We start from the raw sequence: 10,946 nt of genomic DNA, 5'->3' as shown, positions 1-10,946 counted from the left end.
CCAACAAATGTACATGTTCTGTTTTTTGGCAATTGTGGCATGCATTTTTGGATGATCTTTAGAGAAGACCGTTTTCTAAAGATTTTCAGTGTTCATACATGGTATGTGGATCTTAATGAAGTCCTGGATTTTTTTTGTTTGTTTTTGAGTGTAGGCATTGTGAATATTCACTTTTAATCCTATATCCAAAAACAATTATACATTTTTTGATTTAACACAAACGAAAGCTCTTCCTTTTTCTGATACACTGGATTCTCTAGAATTTGTTTCCATATTAAAAGCATGCTGTCCTAACTGCTCCTGTTGAGATCTCGTCAGTCTGGACTTCGGTGCCACACTTTGAATCGATGGACTGCTCGTTCTGCTGTACCATGTATGAGTCGCGTCCTTTCCTTCTTCCTTCATGACAGATGATGATGTGGCTTTATATTGTGCCTTACTCGTACATCTAGAACTAAATGTTTTTCGTTCCCTCTGAACTCTCCGAACCTAACCCTTCTGAAACGAATCAGAACTGCTAAAGCATCCTGCAGAAAGTCTGGATAGATGTGATCGCAGTTGCTCTCTGTAGTAGTCCTTTTGTATTTCTATGGAAGACCAGTTTTTGAATGGCCTTGCGAAACGAGGGGGTGCTCACGAAGGGTGTTTTTGAGCCCTAAGCCCCTTTTGCTAACCTTCCTTCTAGGGTTTATTGAACACACTTACTGATACTTGGTGAGTACTATTTTTTTTTTTTTTTGGATGAGAGAGACTTACTACTAAAGCTATGTTTACGTGTGGATGGGCTGGATTTTCTTATCATACTGGTTGAAATCATTGTGATTTAATGAAGTTGCATTGCTGTAAAGCTGATGTGAGAGTCAGGCTCAGCTGTGTTCAGTTCCTAATTCTGTGTAGCTAGACTTTTTTCCATACTAAGAGGGCCAGGAAAAAAGTGATTGTTTTTTGTTTGTTTTTTTAAAAAAAAAACAACCAAACAAAACAAAAAAAACCTAAAATGGATGAAGGGTCTTTTAACTAACTTAAAAGCAACTAGACACTTCTGAAACACAGCGGTGTCAGTTTTTATTTTATTTTGAAAAGATTCCCGCCCCCTAATATTTATCTGACGTTTGCCTTCATTAATAAAACAGTTAGCTTATTCACAAAATATAAAGACTGGATGTGCTTTTCTTTTCCATAACTCGTTTAAACATAGCTATTTTTTTAAAGCTCTGAAAGGCTTTATCAGGAGAATTTCAAAGGGTTGTGTACAAGTTGCCTTCAGCAGAAACAGCAAATGCAATTCTGTTCCTCAAACATGCTTGCTAGTCTTCCTGAAATTCTGTTGAGGCATAACCCAGTTACGTACTGCGAATGTTAGGATCTGTATTTGGCCTTGAGACCTGAATTTCAAGAATGCATTTAATCATGATTTTATTTTCTTTTTAAGTTGGAGGCTTCAGTTGGAATCATCTAGTTAAGCGTGCTGCTAGATGTGGTCTTGGCTTATTGACACAGCCTTGCACACCACTGAGGTTTATGTTGTTTACCCCAGGGATCATGTGAAGTACATTTCAAACAGTTGCTGCTTCAGTGACTGATTCTTCTTGTAACTGTATTAAGGGCATTAGTATGTTGAGAAAACACCACTCTTGAATATCTCCCAATATAAATTGGGATTCTTAAATGTCATTAATGAAAGATGGCACTTTTAGGTTATATGTTCTTTGCAGCATACAAAAATGTCTCTATCTTTCTACAATTTACATTTCACAATATGCCATGTTTTTCCCCCCAATGCTTCTAGCATGACAAGAAGGTGTGTGTGCGCACTGAATTATAATCCTCAGCCTCTTAGACATTCATGAACTTCCACAAGAGCAAATACCGACTATGCATTTATTGTCTTTCTAATGAGCTGTGGAGCCAGAGCTATTTTAAGCCGCACTTTTTCCACATCCCCCTCCTAAGAAAAAAAAACCTCCAAACATTTTAGATAACATCAGTGTTCTGAGTTCTTGAGTCAAGAATATTTTGTAGTCGGGTATCTGCATAAGTCAAATTTGGGTGAGTTAGCTACTGTAAGGAAAACTTCTGGATTGGATTTGGTATTGGCAAAAGCACACTCCCCCCTATCAAAATCTTCTGATTAAGAAACAGTAGTAGCACTTAATTTTATTCATCTTTCTTATAATGATGGATGTTCATTCTGAGTTATCTGTCCTCCCAGAATATTATGTCCAAGTAAAACTTACTGCTCAGTATTTGTGGTTGGGTGAACTCTTAAGGCTGATGGCACATGCGGACGGAGGTGGTTGACAGGCAAAAAAAAGAAAAAGGCATTTATTTTAAACAAAACATGGCATCCTGTTCTGCCTCTGCTTGGGGTCATGATTGTAACGCTGTCCTTGATATCCTATAATCAACTTCCAACTGGAGCTCAGAAAAACTTACTGAAAGTCTTGTCTCTGTTAGAAAATAAATTTACCTTGTTAAAAGCATGATCTGTTAAGAGTTGCAATGTTTAATGTTGGTTAATAGTTGTGCAGTTTTTATTTTTTTTAAAAGAGGCACAATTAAACTATTGACTTTGTTTACTCTGTCACCCTCGATCCCTAGCACTTCTATTCAGATACAAATTCATCAATGTATGCAACATCCTTTGTAATTTAAAATAAAAATTGTGGAGGAAGTATCGTCTCGAGTCGTTGTACGCGCGGAGCGACGGCCAAGGGCGCGTGCCCCCCCGAAGTCAGCGCCTGGGCTCTCCTGGGCTTCGTCCGCAGCCTTCCCGGGGCAGGGACGGCGGCCGGGTGAGGGGTACCCGGTTCCCCCGGTCCGCCCCCGCACGACAGCTGCCCGGCGAGGCTGCGGGGCCCCGGCGCCGCTCCCCTTCCTCCTTTCGGGGTGCGGGAGGCGCCCCGCGTCGCTCCCCCGGCCCCGCTGCCGAGGGTGGAAGGCTGGGCCTGTCCGCCGGAGCGCTTGGGAGGGCCGGGGGCTCCACACGGCGCGGCCCCGGTGCGCCCGTGGCCTCTCCGGGGTGCTGCTTCGGGCCCTCAGCCCGTGGGGGCCAGGGACCCACCTCAGCCCCCACCCGTGATGAACCGCCCTCACTCGGCGCGCGAAGGAGCGTTTCGCTACGCGCAGGACGGCAGCACCCGCACCCCCCGCGGTGCGCGTTCCCCCGAGCGCGGGGCGCCCAGCAGAACAGCCGCCTGCCGCTCCCCGCGCCCCTCCGTGGCTCCCCGCGGCCGGCGGGAGAAGGCCCGGGGCGGCGGCCCAGGCCCCGGCTGCGGCTCCGGCCGCTCCTCGGCGCCCGCGGGGGGCGCCCGCGGGCCGGGCGGCGGGGCCGCGGCCTCCGCCTCCCCTCCCAAGATGGCGGCGGCCGCCTGCGTGCCGGTGCGGGTCTGCCACCAGGAGATCGTCAGGTTCGACCTGGAGATCAAGGCGGCCGTGCAGGTACCGCCGCCCGCCCCCGCGGCGGGTCCCCCCTGCCGGGGCCGCGGGGCGGCCGCCGCCTTGCGCGGGGAGCCCCGGCCGGGCCGGGCCGGGCGATGCCCGCCGCGGGCCGCGCTGACCGGGCCGTTGTCTTCCAGGACATCCGGGACTGCCCGGGGCCGCTCAGCGCCCTCACGGAGCTCAACGCCGCCGTGAAGGAGAAGTTCCGCCACCTCCGCGGCCGCATCCAGGTGGGGCTCCCGGCCGGGGCCCTCCGGTGGCCGAGCGGCCTTTGCTCGGGCCCGCGCCGTGCGGCCTGGCCTTCGGGCTGCCCGGGGCGGCCGGCGTGCGGGTCCCGCCTGCGGGTGCGGGTTTGTCGGCCTGTCAGCGCCCTGCCCGGCCGGCGGCGGGCGGTGCGAGCGGCAGCTCTTGATCGGATTTTCGTGTTTCTGCTTTCCGCCAAAGGAGCTGGAGCAGATGGCGAAGGAGCAAGATAAAGAGTCGGAGAAACAAGCCTTACTGCGGGAAGTGGAAAACCATAAGAAACAAATGCTCAGGTGGGTCGGGCAGCTGGTGCTGTGTACAGGCCCCCTGTAACCAGAGATGGTCCGACTTCGGCACCGCGTCTTTCGGATCCTGTTTCGCAAATACGGTCACTGACATGATGCTGTTTTGCCCAAGGGCAAGAGAGGATCGGGGATGGAAGGGGTAGGACGCCCTTCTCCTTTCCTCTCTCCTGTCCTGACTCCCTAACCACGGTCTGTCCCTTTGAGCAGTTGAGCATGTAAGCAGGTGGCTTGAGGGTCTGTCCTTTGACAGCTGGCACCGTTTTCTTCTCCCCTTGCTCCATAAACAATACTCGTAGGAGAAGAAATGGCAGGACAGCGTGTTGTTATTCTGTGGCGTAACGTAGAGAAAGTCCATGCACGTCTCTGGGGCGCTCGGTTACAGTGGCGATTGCTTTGTGAAAGTTGTTTTCGCTTGCAAGGCGTGACCATCGCGTGCCAACGTCGTGCTCTTGTGATTTCAGCAACCAGGCAGCTTGGAGAAAGGCAAATCTAGCTTGCAAAATTGCTATCGACAACTCTGAGAAAGATCAACTGCTGCAGGGAAGAGACTCCTTAAGACAAAGGTATCAGACCCTCCCACTGTACGATCTGAGATTTAAACAGCGTATGCTATATTCACTAGTTTTCAATGGAAGTGACGTAATGTTTTAATTGTATCTGAAACATAGCTTTTCTTTTATGAGTGCGTTTACTTTTTGTGGAGATTTAAACTGTTAAGGACTGTGATAATTTCAGGTTTTCTTGGCGTTGGCATGTCTAAGCAGAAAAGGGGATAAGTTAACCTTCATAGTTTTTCTGACCGTCTTTTACATTAATTCCAGTCAGGGTTATAAACAAGTAATGGATCATTATGCAAGCTTTTTTCACGTGCAAAACTGAATGTAAGCTTATATAATTTCTTATTGAAAAGTCGGCGTATTTAGTATCATGAAGCAACAAATGGGATACGCAGGGTAATAAAGTGGTGGTTTGTACCAGTGCGTCCATACCCGCTCATGAAGTTGTACAGGCGTGGATGAATAAGTGGTGAAATACGGGCCCCCGTGAGATTCTGAGCCACTGGCAGTTGTTTTGCCTCATGACTTTAATATTCCGTGATTTTTTTTTTTGATTGTTTAGTGAAGATAATCCAATTTTCTCATGCGGTAAAAACTAGTTGTGTCTGTTGCACATTGGCAGAAACATTTGGTGCCAAGCGCTGTTCTAAGTTCCCTGGCAGCAGCGTTTTCCCCGCAGTACCCAAAGACGTAATTTTATCCCTTCCTGCTTTACTTTTTCCCTTTCTTTTTCAGGAAGACTACGAAGGAAAGCCTGGCAGAGAGTGCCAGTAACATCACGGAGAGTCTGATGGGCATTAGCAGGATGATGTCACAGCAGGTCCAGCAGAGCCAGGAGACGGTGCAAACCCTAGGTACAGCTGGTATTGGGGTGTTCGGGTATGGATTGGGTGATTGAGGCACCTTGCGCCGGTTCTGTTAGGATGGGGGGAGGCAAACCGACACGGTGTGGAGCATCGGGGAAACCTGCTTTGCTGTAGGAGAACGTACTACGATGACAATTAAAGGAGCGTCCAGCAGAACTCCTCTAACAGTTGGATGTAAATAGAAAGTAATAACGTACGTCGTGTGGAGCTGTTTGCTAGAATTTCTGTTTCATGGTTATGAGTAAACAAGGAAAAGGGGGCAGGCTGAGGAGCTCTTGGTTTACCTTCATATAAAAGCCTAAAAGCAGTTGTAAAAGCAGCGTGAGTTCACGCGGCGCTAAGAGCGTGCTTGGTGTTACTCTGTGCCGCTGTCCTGGCACGCACTTGGTAATGGCAGGGAAAATAAAAGCGTGGGCACAAATCCGTACGCAGAGGAAACTTAGCATGGCTGGGAGACCGTTTTCACCCCGTCTCCAGCTGGGATGACTAAGAGACGAGGAGATCAAGTGACTTGAACCCGAGGTCACTTGCTCTGTCAGCAGTGCATCAGGGGCTGTGAAACCAGATTTCACCCAGTTCTTTGGCTCAGACTCCTAAGACAATAAATCAAGTGACCTGTCAGAACTGGTGATTCATGAAGCATTTAGAAGTTGGATCTGTGTTGCCTCTGCCTCTTACGAGCTGTGCTTTTGGGCAGAAGAGAGAACAGTTTAAAGAGGAGGATAAATAACACAACTTTTGCCCTCCTTGTTTTCTGCCCCCATCCGAGGATGGCAGCTGGGCACAGTTGGTTCATGCAAAAGCAGCATGTTTCTTCTCCCATTAAAAAGGCAGTTTGGCAGACACTCTTTCACCCTGTTTCTGACTGAACAGCACTTGGAATTCATCAAGGGAAAAACTAGCAAAGCTCATTACAAAACCCAGCTGCAGATTCTGAATCAGTAGTTAGAATTTCCTTTTTTCTGAGCAAGTCCTTTCCTACGCAGTGAATATATGCACGTGTGAAGCAGGGATGCTCTGCTTTGTCATTAATGATGGGAAACAAGTTTTCTATTGTCACTTGGATCAAAATGCCTCTTTAAGATGGGGCATAATGGTTTGCAGAATATTACAGACGTATTTCTACTGTGCTTGGTTTTGTGAACATGCTCGGAGTTTGACCTTTCTTTAATCAATCAGTTCGGTACAGAGTGATACATGGCATTCGCTGTCGTACAGGGTATGCGCTCTGTAATGGAGGAAGAAGGGGACTCCTGGGCTTCTGCTTTCATTTAGTAATATGAAAGGAGGAAGCTTGAGGAGTTTGGGGCGTGGGTTGGTTGGTTTGTTTGTTTGCTTGCTTGCTTGTTTGTTTTCTCACAGGGAAAGACGTTGAAAGGGACCGATGTTCCATCTTGCTGTTTTGGCATATTCTCAAATTCCGTCTTTGGTTGAGGCCAATCAACACACTTTTCCTCTAGTTGATTTTCTCTTTTTAGGAAAAAAAAAAAAAAACCAAACCAAAAAACAAAAAGACATATGTTTTGTCAAAAATAACTATTAAAAACTGTTAAAATTGTTTGAACTGAATAATTAAGGATCTCTTACTGCTGCATGCTGCTTTTTCACTTTCTGCAACCCCATCTGAATCACACTGATTTACTGCTCTGGCTTGGGGGAACAGTTCCAGTTGTGCAATTAATACATTCAAATATTGACCTGTCGTGCTGCTGCTAGAGCTGACGCTGACAGCGATGCTGATTTCTTTCTTAAATTGGTGGTTCCAGCACCATTCTTATCTCACTCTGCTTCCAGCGAGCTCTCGGGTAGCGCTGTCTTTGTTCATAACAAATGTGAATTAGATTCGATCTGGTAACCTAAAAATTAAAAATTGAGGAGCAGGATGTAGGGCCTTTAAGCCCTTCAGTACTCTCACCCTTTCCAATACTCTTACTTTGCCCTGCCTTTTTCCTTAGCAGATCAGGCCTGAGTTGTGGAAGCTTCTGCAAGAACACAGTCTGCATTTGTCTTACCCATAAGTCAGCCTGACCCAGGAGGATCTCGCAGGCACTATCCGTATTGCCAAATATTGCATGCTTATATCCTTTGTCATGTATTCTTGAGGCGCAACCAGCTGAATTATTTTTTTCCCTTAATTTCAGCCAATTCTTCACGAACCATCCTGGAAGCAAATGAAGAATTTAAGTCCATGTCTGGGACCATTCAGCTGGGGCGAAAGCTAATAACAAAGTACAATCGCAGGGAGCTGACGGACAAGCTGCTAATCTTTCTCGCCCTTGCCCTGTTCCTGGCCACGGTGCTCTATATTTTGAAAAAAAGACTGTTTCCATTTTTGTAAAATTCCAAAGCTGAACTGAACTGTTATGAAAGATCAGCAAGAGACGGCATAATAACGGTAGGGCTTTTAAATAAAATAATCAAGGGATATTGCAATAGCTGAAAGAGCGTTAGAGCAGGCATGACTCTATGCTGTCCCCATGGAGCATGCGACCTGCCTAAGAAGAGCTTAAATGAGCACAAGTCGGGAAGAAGCAGGTAGATCAAGGCGTGGAAAGAAGAAACACCAATTTGCCTGTAGGTTTGGGGAACCAGACAAACACGTGAGGAACTGGGCACTCAAAGGTGCCAGTCTTAATTTTCAACCTCTCTTCGTTTGGCCTTGAAATTAACTTTTGTCCTTGGCTCGGACTGGAAGCTGCTTTGACATCTGTGTGTAAGGTGCTGAGAGTAAGAGGAAGGATGGAAGAGAGAAACTCAACGTGCATTCCGTTAATAAACTATTTATTGTATCCATGTAAACTGAGTTTTGTTCAAAACCAAAGTCTAGCGGATTGAAAGAGCCTGAATAACTTCCAGTGTAAAAATTCTGCTTCGTATTTGACAGCAGCGGTTGCTTGTGGATTGTTTTTTCTGGGAGCATAGCACACGTGCAGTCTGGCGCTGTTCCTCTGCCTGGGGAGGGCGCTGACCAAAGCAAAAACGGGAGCCCCGTTTGTTCCTATCAGTTCACGCAATATATTTGAGAATTACATTGCCAATCTGTTAAAAGCCTTTTTGCTCCTTTTCTTTATAAAATTCCACTTAATATATTTGCAAAATACTGCCAAGTTGTATGTTTGAAAGTTTTTCTTGCTGGTAGGGTTGATCTTTTCTCAGCTGGTAAAATCTTTTCAATGATTACCTTCCATACCTCTCGTGCTTTAGTAACGGGAGTTGATTTGCTTTAGTAACATCGATACCAACCTGCCACGCTCCCTGTAGTACCCTGAAGTACCAAAAACTGCACTGCAGCGTTCTTAACCCTGGTGTTGCCTTCCCCTCTGGAAATTGTTTCATTGCTTCTTCAGAGCTGACTGGTAAGGTTGACATTCTGTTCAGGAAATGCGCACAGACTGGTTAAACGCTGCCTTAATTGAGTAGTTGGAAGTAAACCTTTTTAAAAGGCAGTGCTACATATATCCTAAGAAATACGACGTCAAGCAAATTGCAGTACGTAAGTTTATGTGAAATTTCAGGCTCGGTTACCTTTGTAGTTAATACTCGATAGTACATTTAGAGAGAAGAGGTGACCAGTCGATTATCTCGTCGTCGTAATACTCATTTACTAGGTGTTACCAGTATTCACGATTTACCCCTTTGCCGGCCGCTGCTACGAGCTTGGTTAAACACCGAAGTGGCAGCAGGTTGTAGCAATCCACACCGGAGCACGGACGGCCGAAGTGGAGACTGCGTGGCTATGTGCGTCAACGGGAAAAGTTGGAATTCGTAATGGAGTTCAAAGCCGAGGGCTCTGCCTGAGGAGGTGGCCCCCGAGCCTTGCCTCCCGGGGCAGCGAGAAGGGGTGGGAGGCCGGCGGCAGGAGCGGCGCAGCCCGCAGAGGGCACTGCCGCCTGGGAGACGAGCGTTTTCTGGCCCTGGAGGTCCCGGCGTACGCACGCTAGGCAGAATGGACTGGCTTTTTCTGTGTTTATTCACCGTATTTCAGTGCAGCCTTCCTAGTGGCCTTTCCTGAGATACAGTCGCACAAAGATTGAAATAAATGGACAACGTGCCTGTTCTGGTTTTGACTAAGAGAGAAATTACTTGGCGTTAAAAAGATGCACAAAGTCAACACGTGTGCTTTGTAATAATAATAAAAGCCTCGCTTTGGAAGAAGTCGCTGATGAGCAGACGGCTACCCGAGGAGCGCGTGTCGTCCGCGGCGCGGGGCCGCGACGGAGCCCGTTTCACCTGGCTCAGCGACGGGGGCTGTTGCGTTTCGCGGGCGCCGTCTCCAGCGTCCGGCCCCTGCGCTCCCCGGAGCCCGCTCGTCCCCGTGCCCCTCGGCGCAGACGTGTGCGAACATACGAGGGCTGATACCAGCGTGTCCGCCCGTCCCCCAGTCTTGGAAAATATGGCTTTAAATACAAATGATAGTTAAGACATGAAGATTATTTAGATTATAAATACGTTTCAAACGAATTGCTGTGCAGCAGTTCCTGTTTTCCAGATGAGCAGTGCAGTGCCGTTTTATGCAACTTCAGAGCGATCAATAAAATTCCCTTTTTATGGACTGCTTACTGCTCCTGGGCCAGATGTAGCAGCGCGGCTTGATTTTTCCCAGCCAGCTTGAAAACAGTCTCGTCTTTCTGAAACACGGTGCCTGCAGGCGGTCGCACCCGAGCTGCCTCGGTGTTCCCTCCCTCCCTGGGTGCAGCGTAAAAACAGGTTGTTGCTGATCTCCAAGATGCTGGGACGCCAAGCAGAGAGCGCCCGGCTGCAGGCAGCGACGCAGCGCGACTGCAGGGCGGTTCCCTGGGTTTCTCTCTGCAACATGCTCCCGTCAGAACGTCGATCCACCTTAAAAAAAGCAGCGCCTTTCTCACAGTGCTGAGAATTTCAGTAAAGTTTGTTTTAAAGGGGTGATCTTTTTGGCTGGGGATTGTAGTGTAGCAGTTTGGGGGAAAATAAAAGGTCTGTTGCTGAATGTCTTGGGTTTTGCTCGGTTCTCATCTCGTTACTGAAATTTGAGCTTTCAGACCTTGACCTGCTGGAACACTCTGAGGGCAAAAAATAACTTTTAAGGCCCTTCCTTATGACATTTGCTTTCTGTTGCATCCAGATTTCATTAAAAAAAATAATTTAGTCCTTTTGTAAACATACCTACCTGCTGTGTATAAACTGCCTGTCAATTTACAGTCCTTGGAGACAAGGGGAACCAGTCAACAAGGATCAAGGACAACTGGACCTCTGGGGAGAGGGGAAGAGCAGAAATCGGCCCCGGGATGCAACGGGTCTGCCTGCAGCACCTGGGACTTGAGCCGTTCCTTGGGCAGCCAGAGGGCAGCCAGGCTCCTGACGGGCCACAGACCTGAAGAGAAATAATCAGGGGAGCCCGTGAGATAAGCGATATTTCCCCTTTGGGGTAAGAAGGGTGATTTGGTGAAGCGCCATCGCTAACGTGTGCCTCAGCAGCCACCCAGGCCTGGCGGCCGGGTGCTGGAGCCGAGCCGTGGCTGGTGGTAGGTGCCCGGGGTCCGGGCAATCAGCCCACA

At 48.0% G+C, this 10,946-nt stretch overlaps 1 protein-coding gene across 2 annotated transcripts; it reads left to right on the top strand.

Annotated features, from left to right (window-relative positions):
• The first annotated feature begins 3,325 nt into the window (after positions 1–3,325).
• BNIP1 (BCL2 interacting protein 1) lies at positions 3,326–10,239 on the top strand. Of its 2 annotated transcripts, XM_082324148.1 has the most exons (6): positions 3,326–3,441; positions 3,579–3,671; positions 3,886–3,977; positions 4,451–4,552; positions 5,282–5,400; positions 7,554–10,239. In XM_082324148.1, exons 1-6 carry the CDS (start codon positions 3,358–3,360, stop codon positions 7,748–7,750), a joined length of 687 nt encoding a protein of 228 aa, XP_082180274.1. In that variant the 5' UTR covers positions 3,326–3,357; the 3' UTR covers positions 7,751–10,239. The 2 variants fall into 2 exon arrangements, with proteins under 2 accessions (XP_082180274.1, XP_082180275.1); XM_082324149.1 differs by lacking the exon at positions 4,451–4,552.
• The last annotated feature ends 707 nt before the right edge of the window (positions 10,240–10,946 follow it).

This window comes from Platalea leucorodia (assembly GCF_965183815.1).
Source record: "Platalea leucorodia genome assembly, chromosome: 11".
Lineage (NCBI taxonomy): Eukaryota > Metazoa > Chordata > Aves > Pelecaniformes > Threskiornithidae > Platalea > Platalea leucorodia.
Note: the sequence above shows the minus strand (reverse complement) of the source record. Positions and strands in the feature narration are given on the sequence as shown.